Source organism: Mesoplodon bidens, assembly GCF_964165515.1.
Source record: "Mesoplodon bidens genome assembly, chromosome: 19".
Taxonomy (NCBI): Eukaryota; Metazoa; Chordata; class Mammalia; order Artiodactyla; family Ziphiidae; genus Mesoplodon; species Mesoplodon bidens.
The window spans coordinates 21,172,525-21,193,379 of NC_138179.1; the positions used below are offsets into that span (position 1 = coordinate 21,172,525).

A 20,855-nucleotide genomic window follows, 5' to 3' on the forward strand; every position below is an offset into this window, starting at 1 on the left:
GACATTTACAAAGTCCTTAACCAGCACTGGCCCCACCGCTGCTCCCTGGTTTCCTGCCCTGAGTGCCACAAAGGACCAGGAAATAGTGGAGGGGAGGGCGGGCAGTGAGCAGTACAAAGACAAAAGGGAAGATGAAAGAAGTAGAACTTCATGACTAATAAAATCTTTACACCTAATTTTTTAGAAGGAAATTGAATTCTGGTGGGGAAAGCAGGCACCACGGTCAGTGAGGCCAGAATAAAAATTTACCTGGAACCTACAGAAGGGAAAGAGGCTGAATTCATTTGGAAGGGACAAAGTCCATGGGAATTGCCCACAGATGCTGGGTCCCCTAAGTGACTCCATACTGCGGCCTAACACCTGGTCCCTAACATTCTCAGCAGCCACTATGAAGGTTGGACAAAAGGAGGCTCCCACTGCCCTGCCTCAGTTAGGCCTCCCTCAGTATCGGGTGTGCCCAGGGTCCTAATCCATTTATGTTTGCTATGAGGTTGGGGGTGGAGGTGAGGGGGCAAGTCTTTCAGCTGTTACTTTTCCAGGTTTTAGGCAGCCTGGGGTACCTCTGGTCATTGATTGAAGGACTGGGCTCAAATGAGGTATAAATCAGGAACTGAAGACTTACTGGGCTGCACTGGGTCCAGAGCAGGACATTCCACATGGGCCCAGCACAGCCTAGCAGGCCGGCCTTCCAGGGCTCAGCCCACGGTCTTTCCCGGGTCCCAGCCCAGAAAAGCGGAGGCTTTCTCCTGAGTTTGGAAGACTGACTCACCCCCTCTTCCTCCTAGCTCTCCAAAAGGCCGGGAGACCACAGGAAGTGTCCTGATCCTGCTGCCTTCAACCCCGAGGCGCCTGGCCCCAGGCCTCCCCCGGAGGTCCAGGGAAACCCCGGCGCCTCCATGCTCTCGGCCTCACCCAGGCGGGGGCCCCTTCATCGCCCCACAGCTCCACTCGGCCTGGGAGGGACGGCCCTTCCCCACTACCGGCTCTGCGGCTCGCAGGTTCAGGCTAGTCTGGGGCGGGGACTGGGAGCGTCTGAAAGTGGTGAGGAGGGCGGGGACGCGGGCCCTTCTTTAAAGGCCCGGGACCTGAGGCGCCTCGATACCTGCCGGCGACCCCGAGAAGCGCGCCCCATCCGGCTCCCTTCGCCTAAGCCTCCGGGGCTGCCATGGGCCGCTACCGCATCCGCGTGGCCACCGGGGCCGCACTCTTCGCCGGGTCGCACGACCGCGTGCAGCTGTGGCTAGTCGGGGCGCGCGGGGAGACGGAGCTGGAGCTGCAGCTGTTTCCGGCGCGGGGCCAGGTCAGCGGGCGGAGCGGGGACAGACCCCGGCCGGGACGCGGGAGGCCGGCGAGGGGCGGGATGCGAGGGCGAAACGACTGCGGAACCGTGCGTGCTGGGACTTCCAGGTGCTGGGTCGCCCGGGCGGCTGGGCCAGGAGAGGATCGGGGGCCAGGACCCGGGCTGAGCGCATACCCCTTCTCCCTTCCCGCCGGCCCTGGTCCTTGCAGCCTCCAACTCCTTCTCCAAATGACCCCAGGCCAGTGTCAACATAGAATCAGAAGTCAAGTGGGACGCTCCTAGGAATGAGGGAGCGGGGAGAGCTCAGTTAAAGGACCGATGAAGGTGCTGATACTCAGACATCAATTCAAGACATTGAGGGCCACGCGCCGCGCTCCCTCTTCTTCCCGGTGCGATGGGGCGTCAGACACACCGCGCAGATGTCCGGAGGAGGGAACGAGGGAGGCTGTCTTTGGAGGCCTTGTCAACGGAGGCTCCACAAAGGTCCCCTCCTCTCCTGTCCCCACCGCACCTCTGACCCCCAACCCCACCCCCCGCAGGCAAAACGGCCTCTCCTGGGACCCTGCTACTAAGTCTCCGGGTTCTGGTCCCACAGGAGGAGGAGTTTGAGCATGACATTCCAGAGGACTTGGGGCCACTGCAGTTCGTGAAGCTGCGCAAACACCACTCCCTGGTGGACAACGCGTGGTTCTGCGACCACATCACGGTGCAGGGCCCTGTAGCCTTCGAGGAGGCCACCTTCCCGTGCTACCGCTGGGTGCAGGCCGACAGCGTGCTGTGCCTGCCCGAGGGCACCGGTGAGGGGCAGTGTCGGGAGAGGGGATGCAGGGCCTGAGGAACTGCTGGGGAAGGGGCGGGGGAGGGCTGCGGAGGGTCAGAGGGCCTTGATGAAAGTGAGTGTTCAGCAGGTTAAGTGTGGAGAAGACAGGACATGGGAAAAAAAGTTATAAAGTACCAAATTTATACACAGAATAAAAAAGGCGGGTTTCCCTGGTGGCGCAGTGGTTGAGAGTCCGCCTGCCGATGCAGGGGACACGCGTTTGTGCCCCGGTCCGTGAGGATTCCACATGCTGCGGAGCGGCTGGGCCCGTGAGCCATGGCCGCTGGGCCTGAGCGTCTGGAGTCTGTGCTCCGCAACAGGAGAGGCCACAACAGTGAGAGGCCCGCGTACCCCCCCAAAAAAAAAAAAAAAAAAAAAGGCTGCAAGTGGGGCTGGACAGGGACATAAGTGGTGTGCAGATCCCACCCTCCAAGAAGATGAGGACACGGGATGGGAGCCGCAGCAATGATGGGAAACAGAAGTATGGGATGAGGAACAAGTTAGGGCAGGGCAGGTGAGGGTAGCACATGGAGTAGGGGATGGGGGTGACCCCTAAGAGGAGGCAGCTAAGGGAAACAATAAGCAATATGACTTGGAGAGCTGATTTGGTTGGGAAAACATGGAAGAAAACCACGAGGGAGAGGGTGCACACTGACGGGTGGGTGGGGATGAATGAGGACAGCAAATACAGAATTTGTTACCATGGGAAATAAGTAAGAAAGATGATTACAGAGGCAAATGAGGGCAAGGGCAAGTAAGGATGGAAACATGAAATATATCACTTTGAGACAGGTGAGTACAAATGCGGATAAGAACAGGAACAAGTTGATAATATAGACTCTGATGGTAAATCTCAGAAGAGTGAAGTCAGGGAAAGAAAGCAAACAGCTGTTCCTAAAGCCTTTCGAGGACGGTTGAGGTGTGGTAGGTGAGGTTCAGGAGATGTAAAATTAACCAAAGCAATATATAGTAGAAAACAGGTATGGTCATATGAGTGATTGAGATTTTATCACCTTTTTTTTTTTTTTTTTTGGCCACGCCACATGGCTCACGGGATCTTAGTTCCCTGATCAGGGATTGAACCCATGCCCCCCGGCACAGTGGAAACACAGAGTCTTAACCACTGGACCACCAGGGAATTCCCAAGATTTTATCACCTTACTTAAGGTGATTTTTTTCCAACCATAGATACTGATGAAATAGGATCAGGTGGGGAAAGACAAGTTAAGGGACAAGAAAGGGTGTCAAACATGAGATTGTTGTCTCAAGACAAGAGACGAGGGTTGAGATTAGCAAAACCCAGAGTGCAAAGTTGGCAATGATAAGATAAATGTGTCTCAGGAATCAATGGAGTGAGGCAAGGCCAGAGGTAAAAGCAACAGAGCGTGACTGAACACATGGCCTATGATGGCAAAAAGGAAGATGAGGACAAGCAGAGGAGAGCACAGGACCACACAAACCGTGGCCAATTGTCTTACTGTCTCCCCAGCCTGCCTGGCAGGAAACAACGCATTGGACGTGTTCCAGAAACATCGAGAGAAGGAACTGAAAGAAAGACGTCAGATATACTGGTGACCACCCACCTACAGGGCCTCTCAGTGGTACCCCCCATCACTGACCTGGACACCCTCCCTGAAGCCTTGTCCCCATCTCCTAGCTGGGCCACATGGAAGGAAGGGTTACCCCTGACAATAGCTGCGGGCTGTGAGGACGATCTACCTGCAAATATGAGATTCCACGAGGAAAAGAGGCTGGACTTTGAGTGGACACTGAAGGAAGTGTGAGAACAGGCCTGGAGCGCAGAGTGGGGAAAGGGCTGGGAGATCCAAAAATGGTGGTCAATGGTGAGTGGCTGAGGGATTGGCAAATGGGTTCATGGCTCGATTCCTGTCCTAGGACGCTGGAGACGCTCCTCAAACGCGTTTGCACCCTCCTGAGCTCCTGGAACCGCTTGGAGGATTTTGATCACATCTTCTGGGGTCAGAAGAGTACCTTGGCTGGTCAGTGGTTCCCCAGGTCTCCATAACCCCTTGATGGCCCCTTTTGATGACCTGACCTTCACACTCCACAGCCCCTCACGAGACTTCCCAGATGAGAATATATCGTGCTGGGTCATTTCTCAGAGGCCCCAGATGAAAAGGCAGGGGCTGGATATGGGATGGTCACGTGCCTGGATCGCTGGGGTAGGGCCTGGACGAGGGACATCCCGGCTGTGTAAACATCCTCCTCTTACACTCCACCCCGACCCCACAGAGAAGGTTTGCCAGCACTGGCAGGACGATGAGTTGTTTGGCTACCAGTTCCTCAATGGTGCCAATCCCATGCTGCTGAGACGCTGCACCTCTCTGCCCTCCCGGCTAGTGCTGCCCTCGGGGATGGAGGAGCTACGGGTCCAGCTGGAGAAAGAACTCCAGGTACCCCTCCCACCCTGTGTTGTTCTCTCCTTGGCGGTGTGGCCAGAAGTAGTGAAGGGCAGGGACCAAAGGTGAGTCAAGGAAGGGAGGCTGTGGTAACCTACAGCCCCTTGGTCCAGACTCCAGTGCTAGAAAAACCCAGAGGTGATAAACTACGTAGGGAAAACTATGAGAGGCTCCCGGTGTAGAGGGGAAACAGGGTGGATTCCCAGGATGCAGATGGGGCCAGAGGCGTCAGCAGGGACAATGACATTCCCTGGCTGATGTCAGTGCTCTGGACAGCAGTGTTCACGGGCAGGGAGAAGGGTAGAAAGTGTGCCATCAGGTGGGGAGAACTGCGGGGGTTACTTGGGTTTGGAAGAGGTGAGCTGCATGTGAGGAGGACGAGCAAGGCAGGATGTGAGCGTGCCGTGTGCATGTGTGCGCTGGACTCTGCGGCAGGGCTGGGCAGGGGAACCTCTGTGGATTACTTGGCAGAGAAGATGAGTTTTAGGGAGTGAAAGAGCGTTTGCTGAGCTGGTGACAGCTAAACACAAGATGTTCAGATCATCGAGGGATAGTGGGGAAGGGGCCTGGCCATCTCGACAAGGGGACAGCTTGCACACTGGACTGAGCAGGCCTGGTTCTAAAATCGGATCTGCCACCACATATCCCTGGGCAAGATGTCTACCCTCACTAGGCTGTTTCTTCACTTAAAATGAGAGGAACCAGGCCAGATGCTCTGGTTCTGCCAATAGGACTCTGCAACCGACATAGGATGATGGCAAGAATTCAGATAAAGGTCTTGAATGTCTTCTCCCTTTGCCCTGGCCTTCTCGGGTTAGACTTCGAACTCTAACGATGGATACATTCCTCGTTTCCCCAGAACAGTTCCCTGTTTGAGGCTGATTTCATTCTCCTGGATGGAATTCCAGCCAATGTGATCCGAGGAGAGAAGCAGTACCTGGCTGCCCCCCTCGTCATGCTGAAGATGGACACCAGTGGGAAGCTGCTACCCATGGCCATCCAGGTGGGGCGCCCTCGGCATCCGCCTCCCAACACTGCTTTCTGTTCACCTCCGCCTCTGCTCCCGAGGAACCAGCCCCCCGTTTCTTGACTCCCAAACTCCATCCTCACACAGTGAGACCTGTTCTCGTGTCACTCTGCTTACAGCCTGGTTTCTCCTGACTCACCCAACTGGCAGGACTTGTTCAAGAGTCATAATGGCCTTTTGGAGTTCTCATCCTACACCCGATGGTTCTCGAACTTTAGTGTGTATCAGAATCACCTTGACAGCTTGTTAAAACACAGCTTGCTGCGTCCCAGCATGAGACTTTCCAATTCAGTAGGTCTGGGATGGCGACTGAGAATTTGCAGTTCTAACAAGTTCCAAAGTGATGCGGATGCCGCTAGCTTGGGAACACACTCTGAGAATCACTATTTAATCTCTCAGTCCCCTCTCTTTTCTCCCACTGGTCTCAATAGTTAACAAATACTGTCAATTATCTCACACACCCAGCTTCCCCTTTCACCCCCCACCATAACTCAGACCCCCATCACGTTTCTCCCAGAACACTGTCAGGATCTCCTCCCTGGACTCCCTGCTTCAGACTCCCCTGCATTCAACCCGAGGACCATGCCACAGCTAGTGAGAGGCAGGGTGGGAGGGGCCTCATTCCTCCTCCTAGATTATACCTCCTGGACGCGATAATTGTATTTACTCATCTGTTTCCCCAAGATTGCTGGCCATAATGTCACACATAAAGTGGGAGTTCAATGAAGGCTTAATTTCTCTTTTTCCCAGATCCAGCCTCCCAGCCCCAGCTCCCCGACCCCACCACTGTTCCTGCCCTCAGATCCTCCACTTGCCTGGCTCCTGGCAAAGTCCTGGGTCCGAAATTCAGATTTCCAACTGCACCAGCTCCAATATCATCTGCTGAACACCCACCTGCTGGCTGAGGTCATTGCTGTGGCCACCATGAGGTGCCTCCCGGGGCTGCACCCGGTCTTCAAGGTACAACCTCTACCCTCCATGTCCCCCCTCACTCAGACCCTAGAGGAAGGAAACAGCCCAGTATCAAATGATACTGCAGCAGCAAAAAAAATTTTTTATCACTCTGTGAAAGAAAGAGGTGAGAACAGAAGGAAGACTGCATCAGTATTTTGCGACTTGTGTTTTAATTAAGTCAAGTCACTTAAGGTTTCTTCAGGACATATTACTAAAGAAACCCTCTGAAATTCTCAGAGATCTGACAATCTAGCAATGGGCCTAGAGTACAGCCGGAATATTGCTAGTAAAACAAAAGCTTTGTTCCTGCCTTAGGAGATTTACAATTTAGCCAGAATGACAAGTGGTGCCCATAAGAACTACGCAGAGAACAACAGCTGGATCTAGAATCTGAAACCACAAGAGACAGCCGATAAACACTAGAGTATTGATGGAGTATGTTCCACCCCAACTGAGTTTGCTAAGGAGGAGCAGGTCAAGAGGCAAGGAGAGTGGCACAGCAGAATCAGAATTGGGGAAGGGAGGGAACAGTAGCTGCGGCAAGCCTGGATATCAGACCGGAGACAGAAAGGTCAGAGGTCTAAGCTCCTGCAACACCCAGAAGCCCAAGGGTGGGTATTGCAGACTGACCTAGAAATCCTGTAATTTTATGAGTGAGCTCAGCATCTATTGCTCGGCAGAAGGCAGCGACATAAGGCTTGTGCTTGAGTAAAAATGTCCTCAAAATCTTGATGACACTTTAGATATAGGGAACAAGACAGAGAAGGGATGAAACTGACACAAGCTTATGAACCAGAGCAATTGTCAGAAACAGGGAAGCCAGGAGAGAAGCCAGCTGGGAAGCAAAAATGAGGTTCAGTTTGAGGTACAGGGAGTCGTAAATGTTGGTAGGACATGCAGGTGAGCACCCGGCAAGGAGAACGACTGAACCGTGTTTCAGCCAGGGGCCCCGCCTGACCCCGAAGCCTGGCCAACAGTAGCTGTGGCCTCTCCGAGTCTGGGGTGACACAGACAAGATGGAGACCAGTGTGATGAGCAGAATCTTAGATTTTACTGATCTCATGGTGCTCCTGCACCACCGTCTCCTGCTCACCTTGAAGAGGCTAAGCCTCTAGGCACACTGAAAATCTCCCTTTACGAGTTCAGCCCTCTGCCCAGCTATCTCCATTCCCACAGCGACGTCACGGCAAACAGCTGCATCGTTATCCATACACGCAGGAGAGCCAGGCCAGCAATGTCCCAGAGGTGACCTGCACAGGCTCTGGATTCGGACTGCCGGGGTCTGAATCCTGAATCCTAACCTCTGTACTTCCCAGATGTGAGCTCAGTGTCCTCAGGTCTAAATGGGGATGACGGGAGGCCCATCATGGGGTTGCTGAAGGCTGAAACGACCTAATGGTGCGACACAGGCTAAAAGCTAGAAAAAATTAGTTCTTGCAATGATTCATTAAGAGTTGTTTGTCCCAAGGTATCTCTGCTCCTCATGTGGACTTTGGGCTTTCCATGACACTCAGCACCTTTCATGAACTTTGTGAAAAGTTTCAGTCCAATGTGAGCTGCTTTGACCTCCTGGCACCAGAGTTATCTCTGCCTCACGCCCTGTGTCCAGCAACAACTCAGATAAATACCAATGCTACGTGAAACCTGTACATAAACTGGGTGGAAATGAAGACAAAATAGTCTGAGATAAAAAGAAATGCATGTGAGGATGAGATGGCCATTTTTAATAGCTAAGGAAAAGCTATTTCTTGAAAAGCTATAAAAAATAGAGGGGACCTAACTGCCTAATTGGGGGTGGGGGGAGATTTGACGACAGCCCCTCTGCTGCTTACGTACGTGGCTCAGTATGGCTCCTCTATCTCCCTAAGGGAACCCACCCCCCAAAAATCCAACAGTGAGGCGACCAGGGGATGGAGGCGCGGCTTTGGTAATGAGTAGAGAGGCTAATTTAAGCGGTGAGGTTGTAAATGACAGAGTATAAAAGCAAATCAAAAGGGGCTGATTCTCAAAGGCCACCTACACCCCAGGTGGAAATCATAAAGATAAGCAATAACAGCTAGTATTCACGGACTTCTGTGTGGACTAAAAACTCTTCATACATCACTCACATAAACATCACCGCAGCCTCCTGAGACAAAAGACCCTATTATCACCCGCTGTTGACAGAGGAGGGGCTAGACAGGAGATAGACAGGTCAACACTTAGAAGGTCTGGTACCTTGGATGAGTATCAAAGTCAGTGCTGAAGTGTAGAGTGAAACCCAGGTCAGTCTGGCTCCAGAGCCTGACTCACAGGGGCGAAAAGATCACGAGAGTGAGTGATCACAGAAGCAGGAAGAGACCAGCCTGTCAAGGGAGGAAAGCATCAAGAGTAGGCACCATGCTGCCTACAAGGAAGGACCCAAGCATGTCCTCCATAAACCACCCCCCTTAATCTCCCCCATCCCAGCTCTTGATCCCACACATCCGCTACACAATGGAAATCAACACCCGGGCACGGACCCAACTCATCTCAGATGGAGGTATATTTGATAAGGTAAGGAGGGGATGGGGCATGGGGCTGCCTCACCATCTGACTCTCTACGATTTCCTGCCACTTTCAAGATCCCAGACCAACCTGGATGAATGTCCTGACCCTTAAACCCATGAGCCTGTCCCTTTATATCTATGTCTCTAAATGTGAAAATGCCACATCTGAACCCCTTATATACTGTGTGCTGGCTTCCTCCTCAAGGCCTCGCATCTCTCTTGTCCCAGGCAGTAAGCACCGGTGGAGGGGGCCATGTGCACTTGCTCCGCCGGGCCCTGGCTCAGCTGACCTACTGCTCCCTCTGTCCTCCCAACGATCTGGCTGACCGCGGCCTGCTGGGAACCCCGGGGGCTCTCTATGCCTGCGATGCTTTACGGCTCTGGGAAATCACTGCCCGGTGGGTGAGATGGGGAGCCGAGAAATGCGGCAGGGGAGAGGGCGAGTGGGGCTCTGGCCTGAGGTCAGCATGGGGCAAAAGGAACCTGAAAACAAGAAGGTCCAGACAAGAGGAGCAAAGGACTGGATCCTGGGGAGAGATGAGGAAGCGTGAGTCAGTGCGTACGGCCTGAGAAGGAGAAGGCTGGGGACAGAGAACCTACACTGGGAAAGCTGTGGACTGGGAGGCTGAGGGATCTGGAAAAATCAGGGGTTTTGTTAGGGAGAATGGCTGTCAGCCATGTATGGGGATTCCTAGAACTAATGACCCCCGTGTTCTTCGTCTCTAGACTAGTTTGTAGAAAAGAGTTGGGAATGACCCAAAAGGCAGGTCTTGAAGAATCTATACTCAGATACATTGAGAGTCAGCTGGGCAGAGACCATGGAAAAGTACAGGGGTCAAAGGCTGAAGCTTTCTCCTCTCAAGGAGCTCACCTCCCTTCTCCCCTGGGCAGGTACGTGGAGGGGATCATCCACCTTTTCTACTGCGGGGATGACGTCGTGAGAGGGGACCCTGAGCTGCAGGTCTGGTGTCGGGAGATCACTGAGGTGGGGCTGTGCCAGGCCCAGAACCGAGGTGAGAGCCCTCCCCAGGGACAGGAGCTCCTTGGACACTCTGCCCAAGCAGAGTGTGGGTTCAGGACCCCAACCCCTCATCCCACCCCCTCTCCCTCCACACATCAAACATCTGAATCCCATTCCCACCTCCTAAGACTCAGGACAATTCTAGATACCCCAGGATCATCCTCCTCAGAGACCCTGGCCATGAACCTTTACTTCCACCCCATCCCCTAACCTGCCACAGCATGCGACGCCACAGGGCCAGAACCCCAGCCAGCAAGGGATCTGCCCAGGCCCTGCTGGGGCTCACGTTCTCTCCTCATGGGTGTCTGTTCCTACTTGAGGATATAAATGGGAAGATTCTTCCACCAAAGCCCGTAATGACCCCCTCTGTTCTCCCTCTTCTCCTCCTGCCTGCTACTGTCCAGCACACGCACAGAAAGTCCAGGTCTACTGCACACTGACCACAGTGCAAGGTCATTTCTAGATGCAAACACAATGCTCTGCGTGCTTTGGCTCAGCCCTGAACTCGGTGCCCTGCCCCTTGGGGCTCACATTTCTTTGGCCAATCCAGCCTCTCCCCACCGCCGCTAGGATCCAGCCACCGTCTTTAGCACCCCACCTGCATTCTAACCTCTGGGGAAGAAATAGCCTTTCCTGAGCTCTTCCTAGATTCCGCTCCTCCTCTTTCTCTCACACATGGGCCAGCCTGGACTCTGCTCCAAATTGTCCTTCTGTCCCCGCCCCTCATACTTTGCACCAACATCTCTGCCTCTGTGGGACAACTACAAACATTTACTGGGGAGCCGCTATGGCCGGCCTCTGAGGGTGCCATGAGCAGTAACACAACACCCGCCCTCTGGAGGGAGCGTCTCCCTAGGGAATCTGTGGCTGCAGCACCCCCCCTTTCAGGACCAAACTTTCTCTAGTACATCTCGGTATGTCCCTTGGGCTCCATGTGCTCCCAGGAGACCCCTCCTCTCCCTGGCCATCTTTTCCCCAACCAGTATCTACATTTGGAAAATGAAAATAAACATCCACATGTGAACTTTAACCTCCACTAAGTGCCTCTCATTCTCTCTTCCTCCACTGTCCTTCAGTTCTCATAGCTCACCTTTGCCTCACTTTCCCAACAGACTCTTTGGAGAAAGTGTGCTAAAATAAAAAACGGCCTGAGATTAGCAGTCAGGAACCCGAGTTCAAGATCAGCCTCTGCCTTTTCCCAATTATGCAGTCCTGACAAGCAGTTTAATCTCTCTGGTCTTCGGTGTTTGTTTTTTTTTTAATCTACAAAAGGGAAGTGATTATATTTGTTCCACTTAACTGACAGGATTGCTGGGTCTCTGAACCCCCCACCTCCACTGTGAATTGAGTGGCTTGACATAATCTTTGTGGAAAGCCTCTCTTGGCTATGACCCTATAAATCTATGACTTCTCTTATCCTTCACATTATAATTCAGACACTTGTAATTCCCTACCTGGGAATAGGAGGAAGCATCCCTAAATTCTCAACCACTTTTTGAGGCAGAGGATTTTTGATCACTCAGAACTTTTCAGTCCCCAACCCTTCCAAAATAACAATACTTATTATTTATTGAGAACTTGTTCCACACCAGGTGATTATCTCATTTATAAAATAGGTATCATCTACACTTTACAGGTCAAGGGGTTGAGGTTCAGAGAGTTTAAGTAATTGGCCTAAGGTAACCCAACTATATTACTTGAGTCTGAATTGAAATCCATGTCTGATGCAAATATATTTGAATAAATGAACTAAACAAACAACCATCAATTCCAAAATGTAGACATCCCAAGTCTTCGGCCTTTATTTCTCTCCTCTCAGACTGTAGCCTCTAAGTCCTGTTTCCTTCCTGCCCAGGTTTCCCCATCTCCTTCCAGTCCCAGAATCAACTCTGCCATTTCCTTACCATGTGTGTCTTCACGTGCACTGCTCAGCATGGGGCCATCAACCAAGGCCAGGTATGGAGAGCTGAAAGCCCAGGTCCCTGAAGGCAAGTGTCTGGACCTTGGGATGCCCAAGGGAGAGATGGGGGTTCAAGCCCTAAGTACCAGGATCCTAGGGTTGCAGTTTCTTCCCCCAGCTGGACTGGTATGCCTGGGTCCCTAATGCCCCATGCACAATGCGGATGCCCCCACCTACCACCAAGGAAGATGTGACAATGGCCACGGTGATGGGCTCACTACCTGATGTCCAACAGGCTGGTCTTCAAATGGTCATCACATGGCATCTGGGGCGCCGCCAGCCAGACATGGTAAGAGAGGACCCTGGGGAAAGGGAAGTGACAGTTGGAAGGGAAACATAAGAGTGAAGGGCGGGCTTCCCTGGTGGCGCAGTGGTTGAGAGTCCGCCTGCCAATGCAGGGGACACGGGTTCGTGCCCCGGTCCGGGAAGATCCCACATGCCGCGGAGCGGCTGGGCCCGTGAGCCATGGCCGCTGGGCCCGCGCGTCCGGAGCCTGTGCTCCGCAACGGGAGAGGCCACGGCAGTGAGAGGCCCGCGTACCACAAAAAAAAAAAAAAAAAAAGAGTGAAGGGCTAGGCTCTAGGTGTGTCTGACTCAAAACTGACTGATCCTTTGTTCTTTCTTAGGTGCCTCTGGGGCATCACAAAGAAAAGTATTTCTCAGACCCCAAGGCCAAGTCTGTACTAAACCAATTCCAAACAGACCTGGAAAACTTGGAAAGGGAGATTACAGCCCGGAATGAACAACTTGACCTGCCCTATGAATACCTAAAGCCCAGCTTCATAGAGAACAGCATCACTATCTGAGCTCTGGGACACCCCCACCGGGAAGACTGTAGATCAGCTCTGGGACTGACAGTTCCATATTGAGTTTCATGGTTTCCTAGTCTCTGCTGCAGAGGCTCTATTTCCTCCCCCAATTAAACCCCCTACATCTGCATCCCATGAGCCCAAGGGCCTTTACTTTTCTGTAAAGGGCCTGATAATATGTTAGGCTTTGTAGGCCACACAGTCTGTCACAGCTACTCAACTCTCCTGTTGTAGCACAGAAGCAGCCACAGGCAACGTGTAAGTGAATGCTGTGTTCCAATAAAACTTTATTTACGGAGAGTGAAATATGAACTTCCTGTGTCACAAAATATCCTCCTTTTGGTTTAGTCAACCATTTTAAAATGCAAAAATACACAACAAAACCCTGTGCTTCGCTACAGGGATGTGCACAGGCTGCAGGCTGGATTTGGCCCTGGATTTGGGGCAGTACCTGCACAACGGTACCCTGCGGTACCCTGAGGCACTGACCTTACTTGCAAAACATCCAGAGAACGGTGGGGTAGGTGGAGAGGGTGAGGAAGATTTCTTGGAGAAATCGACTACCTCAACTAATTCTCCTTTCCCAGGAGCTTGACTTCATGCTTGGCCAACTTAAAAATTCCTGACTCTTCTTTGGCAACTTTCCCTCCACCCCTGTGTCTCCTATTCACACACCTACCCTAAAAGTCTCTGAATGAGAATGGTGCTCCTAAGGCAAAATAAAAACTTTCACCCCCAAATGGCTTCCTTCCAGACAGTCTCAAACAAAAGAGACATGAAGTAATGTCTCAAGGCCACTATCCCAGGCTCTTCAGTACCCTGGAGTCTCTAAGTGTTTCCCAGGTTCCAAGTTCTCTTTCACGACCCTTTTAAGAACAATCTGCACAAAATAAATGGAAAAATACCACAAAGTTATGCTAACCACTGACAGTATTTGTCTGGTTCTGGGGTCTTGGGATCAAAGTGACCCCTCTCAATTATGCTATGACCACTGTCCTCACTAGAATGGGTACAACATACTCAGTGAAAGATTGTGTTCTTCAAACACCACTATTTCCCTGAATAATTACTACAAATCTGTTTTTCACCAGTGAGGTAAACAAACTTTTTCTTTGGAGGGTATGATCCATTCATATTTTTAAAATCTTGTACTCTACCTTGTTCAAAGGACCTAAGATCAGTTTCCTTGGTTTACAGTAGGGAAGAAAAGTGACATTTGTGTGTACTTATTCCTTTCTCCAGCACATTTGGCAGGGCCACTCACCTTAACAGCTTGTTCACTGAATCTGCTTTCCCTGGACTTTTCCTAAAACTCATATTTTTCCTGGATTTGGCAACCACAACTCTTCAGTATTCCGTGTTTGGTAACAAAACGTTACTTAAGTATTTCCAATGCCAAGAACCCTCAGCAATTTTAAAGCGTTCTAGCCAGAACAGCACGCTTGGGCTCAGGAAGGGGCTCCATGTCTTCTTTTACTGTGTCAGAGTGTCTATTTTAAAGGGTAGGGATGAGTAGAGAGGAGATAGAGGCGTTCTCTCTCGGTGTAAATCTCTATGTCTCACTTACCACATCTCCATCACAGGATACCACCCGAGACTAAGGTATCTGAGAGAAAAATGACATAATTTCAACCCTCCGCTGCTGAGAGCGCATCGCCAAGGTTACGAGGAGCTCCGCCAGAGATAAAAGCTTTCCTGCGGCCCCGCTACAGTTTCTTCCTCGTCACGTGACTTGCCAGACTTGGTCACATGATATACTGGTTCCTCCCATTCCAAACTGGAGAGGGGGGAAATCCAAGAAACCGGAGAACTTTGCTCCTGCAATACTCGCACCCCAGCTATATATGGGTCAATAAGGGATTCCCGAGGGGCTGCTACGATTTCAGAAACACCGCCCTTTCCCGCCGAAGTCCGAGAGGACCCGGAGGCGCCAGCGTTCTCCGCCTGGCGCCCCCCAGCCCGATGGTTGGGCCCGGAAGCCACGCCCCCCTCAGTCGCTCTCCCTGCTCTCGGTCCTCCGCCGAGCCCCCAAGTCCAGCTCTCTTTCTCCCCCCACCCCCAGCTCATCGGGGCTTCCTCCCACCGCCTTCCTATCTGGTCCACATCTAGGCGATCCCCAACTCCCTTCTTCATGGCGTCGCTTCTGTGCTGTGGGCCCAAGCTGGCCGCCTGCGGCATCGTCCTCAGCGCCTGGGGAGTGATCATGTTGGTGAGGGGACTGCCCGGCGACAACCGGAGAGGAGAGGGCCTGAGGGGCCCGGGTGTTGGAGGGCTAGAAGGCTAGGAGACACCAGGCGTTTGAAAGCAGCAGACAGGCCGGAGGGGGTGGTTGATTAGCCGCTGGAGAACGAGACAGAACTGAATTGAGAAATGGGGAATTGGAAGGGAGAGGGGGAGCTGAAGCTTGGAATGGGCCCCGGGGCTGGTCAATTTGGACTACCCTCAAGGTAAGAGGAAGAAGAGCTACGTTCTTGAAAGATCCTTGAGCTGAATGGAGGGCAGTGGGGAAAGGGAGAGCTTGTTCCCGAAATGGATAGCTGGGCCTTGTTTCCCGAGGACTCTACCCAACCCACTTCAGGAGGAAGTAATATGGAGAAGTGCCGATTCCCTCTGACCCCCTCCTCCCTGTCCCGTGACAATGACGCCTCCGGAGAGGATGATAATCTGGTGCCCGGTTGCTCATTACTCCTAACCCTTGCCCCAGCCAAGTCTTCTCTATGTCACCATTCATGCACCGTTCCGGGTGACTGGAGTCCAAATCCGGCAACAGCCATCCCTAATCCCAGCTCATTCTGGTAACTCCCATACCCAGATGTTGTGGCAACATTCGAAGTGGGAGGAGTTCAGGCAGTGTGACCAGGTCAGGTGCCTGAGTTCAACAACCTATCTTTTCCCTTTTTGCAGATAATGCTCGGAATCTTTTTCAATGTCCATTCCGCTGTGCTAATTGAAGACGTTCCCTTAACGGAGAAAGATTTTGAGTAAGTGGAGAGGCGGGGGAAGTGGTCAGAATCATGAGCGGGGAATTGCAGGAGGCTGGATGCTTGGGGCCCAGAGGCTAGGGAACTGGCTGCTCTGTTTAGCACACAGGAGCAGTCTTGGGAGTCAGACCTCAGCGGCCATCCTAAACCCACCGCTTTAGGTGTGGCTTCTTTAGGTATTTCCCTTGATTTCTCTGTGCCTCCTCCACCTATGCAAAGTGGATGCTATAACAGAACTCACCCCATAGGGTTATGAAGATTAAGATAATACATGTAAAAGCGTTTAGAACGGTACCCGGCACATAGTAAGTGCTCTGTAAATGTTGGTTGCTGTTAATAATGTTTCCGATATTTCTCTGCCTAATCCCCACCCCTAGGAATGGCCCCCAGAACATATACAACCTTTACGAGCAAGTCAGCTACAACTGTTTCATCGCCGCGGGCCTTTACCTCCTCCTCGGAGGCTTCTCGTTCTGCCAAGTTCGGCTCAATAAGCGCAAGGAATACATGGTGCGCTAGAGCACCGTCGCGTTCCCCCTCTCCAGCCCCCTCCTCTATTTAAAGACTCTCCCTACCCAGTCACACCCACCCCACCCCCAGTCTGGCGCCCTCTGCGGAATGGGTTTCGATGGCGAGAGACTGAATCCCTTGTTCTTCAACCTCTGGCGCCCGGCTCCAGTGGAGGGAGGTCGAGGCTGGCCGTTCCCTGTCCCTCCGGCCCCCTCGCCTTGTACCGTTCCACAATAAAGAGAAACTGCTCTCTTAAGCCTCGTGTGTGTGCATGGGTTGCGGGGCTGGCATCCGGGCTGGAGCTCGGACTCCAAACAGGGAGTCCCGACCCCTCGACGGAAATGGAGTGAAGCCGGGCCGGAAGCGAGGCGGTGTCTTCCACTCTCCTTCCCGCGCGCCGAGGCGGTGAGGCGGTGAGCGGCCGAGCTGGAGCCAATCAGCTGAGGGAAGGGGCGGGACTTCCTGCGCGGGGGCCGGAGCCGTTCGATCACCCTGCTCTCCGTGGTCCCGGCTCCGGGGTAGCGGCGGCGGCAACGTCTCCGTGAGGAGGCGTGCGGGGCCATGACGTCAGCGTCTACAAAGGTTCGACCTCCCTCGCGGACAGCGCTCCCTGGCGGCCACGGGAGGGCGGGCCCCCCAAGTTGGTTCCCGGCTCTTCCATCCCGGGCGAGGGGCGGGCGGGAGTCCAGCCTGGGGTGGGGCTAGGGGCTCCGGGCGGTCCGGCGCGGCACTGTGCGCCGGCCCCCCGTAATGCTGCCCCGCCCCCCCAGGTCGGAGAGATCTTCTCCGCGGCGGGCGCCGCCTTCACGAAGCTCGGGGAGCTGACCATGCAGCTGCATCCCGTGGCCGACTCTTCCCCCGCGGGGTACGTGAGCCCGGGCTGGGAGATGGACGCTGAGAGCGGACGCTGGGTCTCGATCACAGACACCGACACTCTCTAGGGCAGGGACAGATGTTAGTTTCCCTTTGTGCCTGGCACAGCGCAGAGTAGGTGTTAATAAATGATTGTTGAATGAATGAATGACAGATAAACCACAGACCGAGGCTCATAATCCGGACTCATTTCACAGCTCTACCCTGCTGCGAACTGGTAGACCATAGACCGCCACCACTACCCACACCACCCCACCCCCCAAATCATGTGGAATTCTGTCAGACTGCAGCAGACTGTGTTTAGAGGCTCTGTCTGTAAGACCCCCACTTGTTGTATGGGTTTCAGTGGGCTGTTTACAGCAGCTGTTTCACGTTGATGGGGGAGAAGTTTTCTTCTAAGGTGGCGGTTGTTACAATATTGTGTGGTTGGGGGTCCTCAGGGTTCCCACGGCGCCTTAAGAATTTTGTTTTTTGCTTTTGTTTTTGTTTTTTTAAGGAGGACCTCTTTATGGAAGGGGCCCCAGGCATTGCGGGGAAGAGGCTGGTTGCTGTGGAATGCGTAGCCTGTGGGCTGGCTCCACACCCCTCTTCCTCCCACTTTCGCTATTCCCTTCTCCCCTTCTGACAGTGCCAAGTGGACGGAGACGGAGATAGAGATGCTGAGGGCTGCTGTGAAGAGATTTGGGGACGATCTTAATCACATCAGCTGTGTCATCAAGGAACGGACAGTGTGAGGGAGGGTTGGCTGGCAGAGAAAGGGCGGGTGGGCAGCTTTCTTCCTCCATACCCATTGTTCCATCTTCCTCAAACTCCCTTCCAGCTCAACATCTTTCCTACTTTGTTGCTAGTTTTGTTAGCAACAAAGTCCCTGGAGAACTGAAAGAATAAAAGAATTGTCACAATTGGTCAGAAGTTACTAAATTGCTGTGGTAATCAGGACCTTACAAGAATTTGATTTTAGGTTGCCAAAGACACCCAATAATTGAATTTGGTAACAGGAAGTCCCTGGTTATTTATACAGATCTTTTGAGACTCTACTGTGGTGTTTCCAGGGATATTATGATTCTGAGCTAGTGGATCAGGATCTATTAATAAGTCTCAATCTCCCAGTAGGTCACCCAGGCTTACCTCGTAGCCTTCCACATTCATACATCTCTCCCAGAAGAGAAGTAGAAGACAGGCCTTTCCCACTCTCAGTTGGACTCCACTCTTCAGCCTCCATTTGCCCTAAGTGGCTGCAACGCTTCAGGAAAACGAGAACCCTAGCAAAGAGTCGGGGCCCTCGCCTGGATTCTTATGAAGGGGCTCCCCAGTGTTCTTTCAGAGTGGCCCATTGCCCCTGCCCTCCCCTCCCTTCTTCCCTTAGCCTCTCTGATGACTCCCTTCCTAGCTTGCTCTCTCTTCTCTTCAGGGCTCAGATAAAGGCCACCGTGAAACGCAAGGTATATGAAGACTCCGGCATCCCCCTTCCAGCTGATTCACCCAAGAAAGGGCCCAAGAAGGTGGCATCTGTTGTCTTGTCGCCTCCTCCAGCTGCCCCTCCACCAAGCAGCTCCAGTGCCCCTGAGGCCGGCGGTCCCCCCATAAAGAAACAGAAGGCTGGTAAGGGCTGTGGAGTTGCTGCCTGGGGATTAAAGGTCCCATCTGAGGTTCAGGGAGAGAGTTGGGCTTGGATCAAAGGACAGATCTCCTTTCCTCTCCCAGTGAAGGTTCCCAGAGAGTGGCTGGGGTAGGGGAGGGAGGGAGAGCTTGAAACTTGGGGAAGTGGGCGGGGTGGGGGTAGGGACCATCAGGGAACCTAGAACCTAGGTTGTGCCCCCCTCCCAGATGTGACACTCAGTGCTCTGAACGACTCGGACGCCAACAGTGACCTGGTGGATATCGAAGGGCTAGGAGAAACTCCTCCAGCCAAGAAACTCAACTTCGACCAGGGTAGGAGTCCTCCTCCTCCCACAACAGCTGAAGGGGTGGGGGAGGGTCTCAGCAGGATTCCCCTCCCAGGGGCTGTGGAAGAGAAGGTTCCCTCCTGTGCATGCAGGGGACTGACTGGTTCTGCAAAGAGCTGGTGCTCTAGGGAGGTGGGAGTCATACTTGGGGCTCGCCCCATCTCGGCCCATTTTACTTCCTGTTCCAGACAGCCTGACCCTGGATTCTGGCCTTCTCTTGACCTCCGCTGATCCTCCTCTGCTCTCTTGCTGAGCCTTCCACCTCTCACCCCTCTCACTGTTCACCCTGGACCTGTGGACCGGTTGGGACTCTGAGCAAGGCCTGCATGAGAGAGGGTGGAAAGGCTGCCGGGTGGCCCACCTTGCTGTTGCTGTATGAGCATCTTCCTCCAACCCCTTTGACCCCCAACTGATGGACATTTTTATACCGAAAACAGTAAAGATCTCCCTCTCAGCTTGGTGCCTTCAGCCTGACATTACTGGAGTGCAAGGGACACCTCCCTCTCTCCTTAGACCCCGGGGCTCAGCCCCTCCTCAGCGGCTCTCACCACCCTGCCTGGAGCAGCACAGCCAATATTGGCAGGCTTTCTTCCCAGTGCCAATATTTCTGTGCTGCTAGAGCCAGGGGAGCTGGGCGTGGGCAACAAAGGCTCCACTTTGCTCTCTGGAGGCAGCACTTACTCCGGGGTCTCTGGCAGGCAGTACTCCTGAGACTACCTTGGGGATATCAGAAGGGCAGCTTCCAGTGATTTCACACCTCCATTTCCACCCTCACCCCCAACCCCCGCCACCTCACCAGAAGGCCCCAGATGTTTTTCGTGTCGCTTCTCCAGGGTGGCCTCCCCGGCCAAGCCTCAGCGGTGCCTCCCCCACCCTCGCTCTAACACCACAGTGTGGTTTGGACGTGGCCACAGTGCCGTACAAACCACAGTGTGCTGCTGGGGCGGGAGCAGGACTGGGGTGGGTTGAGAAGAAGGGAGCACGAGGCAGTGCTGTGAAGACCCCTACCACCAAGGGTGGGAAGGCTTAAAAGGCAAACATGGCCCCAAGAAGCGTTGGGGAAAACAAGAAACCAGAGCTAGACACTGAGCAGGCAACTGGAGGGAGAGGGGCCTAAGGGGTGAGCTCGCAGTGTAATAAGACTGGAACCATCTTCCTTGTAGGAACTGTGCTCAGGGGATCCCTAGGGTGGGGGCAGAGGCAGAGGAAGCAGGGAATGACTGGAGGGGACCAACAGACTGCCTCTCGACTCAGCAAGGGCAGGGACCCAAGGCTTCCTGTGTCCGTTCCTCCCCTCCCTGGGTCAGAACCCAAGAGAAAGCAAGGAGAGACAGAAGGCCAAGGACAGCAGGGTTGGGAGTTGGCAGTCCAGAGGTGGTGGGGCCGGAACATGGTCGGGAGAGGGGGGCCGGAAGTCGCCCTGGGCCCTGGGCCTGCCACAAGATGGAGGCCAAAGGCAGGAAATGGAGGCCAGGGGGAAAGGGGAGCAGCAGGGCACAGGAAGAGGGCCATCTGGACCTGGGGGCCAGGTAGTCAACCCCCAGCACTGTCCCCGCTCCCCGTGGACCCCCAGGACCCAAGTCCCACCCCCCGCAACAACCCCCCACAGCCCCTTCACCAGGCCCAGGAAGGCAGGCCCACCCCAGAAAGCCACGTTTAAGCTGAGACAAACATGCCTCTCCCCACCCCCACCCTAGGCCTTCCCT

The 20,855-nt window shown here is 53.6% G+C and overlaps 3 protein-coding genes and 1 long non-coding RNA gene across 14 annotated transcripts in view; 3 read left to right on the plus strand and 1 right to left on the minus strand.

Moving 5' to 3' along the window:
• Positions 1 to 14,736, minus strand: part of LOC308607808 — a 71,799-nt gene extending 57,063 nt beyond the window's left edge. The window contains exons 1-2 of the long non-coding RNA XR_014014051.1: positions 14,407 to 14,736; positions 12,252 to 12,332 (exon numbers count right to left, since the gene is read on the minus strand). This is a non-coding gene — a long non-coding RNA (uncharacterized lncRNA). The remainder of the gene's footprint in view (positions 1 to 12,251; positions 12,333 to 14,406) is intronic.
• ALOX12 (arachidonate 12-lipoxygenase, 12S type) lies at positions 764 to 13,145 on the plus strand. Of its 9 annotated transcripts, none has more exons than XM_081220057.1 (15): positions 764 to 1,004; positions 1,625 to 1,783; positions 1,896 to 2,097; positions 3,610 to 3,691; positions 3,778 to 3,900; positions 4,017 to 4,120; positions 4,374 to 4,534; positions 5,400 to 5,543; positions 6,318 to 6,527; positions 8,970 to 9,056; positions 9,278 to 9,447; positions 9,941 to 10,062; positions 11,926 to 12,026; positions 12,149 to 12,319; positions 12,657 to 13,145. In XM_081220057.1, exons 1-15 carry the CDS (start codon positions 897 to 899, stop codon positions 12,834 to 12,836), a joined length of 2,124 nt encoding a protein of 707 aa, XP_081076183.1. In that variant the 5' UTR covers positions 764 to 896; the 3' UTR covers positions 12,837 to 13,145. The 9 variants fall into 9 exon arrangements, with proteins under 9 accessions (XP_081076183.1, XP_081076184.1, XP_081076187.1 ...); XM_081220058.1 differs by having other exon boundaries at positions 764 to 998; XM_081220056.1 differs by lacking the exon at positions 764 to 1,004 and adding an exon at positions 1,014 to 1,300.
• Positions 14,737 to 14,841: 105 nt separating the features above from the next.
• On the plus strand, positions 14,842 to 16,586 carry RNASEK (ribonuclease K). The gene is made up of 3 exons (XM_081220073.1): positions 14,842 to 15,048; positions 15,744 to 15,820; positions 16,198 to 16,586. Exons 1-3 carry the CDS (start codon positions 14,971 to 14,973, stop codon positions 16,337 to 16,339), a joined length of 297 nt encoding a protein of 98 aa, XP_081076199.1. The 5' UTR covers positions 14,842 to 14,970; the 3' UTR covers positions 16,340 to 16,586.
• Positions 16,587 to 16,762: 176 nt separating this feature from the next.
• Positions 16,763 to 19,603, plus strand: BACC1 (BPTF associated chromatin complex component 1). Of its 3 annotated transcripts, none has more exons than XM_081220069.1 (6): positions 16,766 to 16,912; positions 17,101 to 17,195; positions 17,832 to 17,933; positions 18,615 to 18,805; positions 19,031 to 19,135; positions 19,338 to 19,603. In XM_081220069.1, exons 1-6 carry the CDS (start codon positions 16,892 to 16,894, stop codon positions 19,400 to 19,402), a joined length of 579 nt encoding a protein of 192 aa, XP_081076195.1. In that variant the 5' UTR covers positions 16,766 to 16,891; the 3' UTR covers positions 19,403 to 19,603. The 3 variants fall into 3 exon arrangements, with proteins under 3 accessions (XP_081076197.1, XP_081076195.1, XP_081076196.1); XM_081220070.1 differs by having other exon boundaries at positions 16,768 to 16,912; positions 19,342 to 19,603; XM_081220071.1 differs by lacking the exon at positions 17,832 to 17,933 and having other exon boundaries at positions 16,763 to 16,912.
• Positions 19,604 to 20,855: the final 1,252 nt, after the last annotated feature.

Coding starts and splice junctions, on each gene's coding strand:
- ALOX12 (XM_081220056.1), top strand. CDS start 1,166: ATGGGCCGCTACCGCATCCGCGTGGCCACCGGGGCCGCACTCTTCGCC. Junction 3,901..4,016: donor GAGTGGACACTGAAGGAAGT/GTGAGAACAGGC, acceptor TTCCTGTCCTAG/GACGCTGGAGACGCTCCTCA. Junction 12,027..12,148: donor GGGCCATCAACCAAGGCCAG/GTATGGAGAGCT, acceptor TTCTTCCCCCAG/CTGGACTGGTATGCCTGGGT.
- RNASEK (XM_081220073.1), top strand. CDS start 14,971: ATGGCGTCGCTTCTGTGCTGTGGGCCCAAGCTGGCCGCCTGCGGCATC. Junction 15,049..15,743: donor CCTGGGGAGTGATCATGTTG/GTGAGGGGACTG, acceptor CCCTTTTTGCAG/ATAATGCTCGGAATCTTTTT. Junction 15,821..16,197: donor TTAACGGAGAAAGATTTTGA/GTAAGTGGAGAG, acceptor CCCCACCCCTAG/GAATGGCCCCCAGAACATAT.
- BACC1 (XM_081220069.1), top strand. CDS start 16,892: ATGACGTCAGCGTCTACAAAG. Junction 17,934..18,614: donor GTCATCAAGGAACGGACAGT/GTGAGGGAGGGT, acceptor TCTTCTCTTCAG/GGCTCAGATAAAGGCCACCG. Junction 19,136..19,337: donor GAAACTCAACTTCGACCAGG/GTAGGAGTCCTC, acceptor TTCCTGTTCCAG/ACAGCCTGACCCTGGATTCT.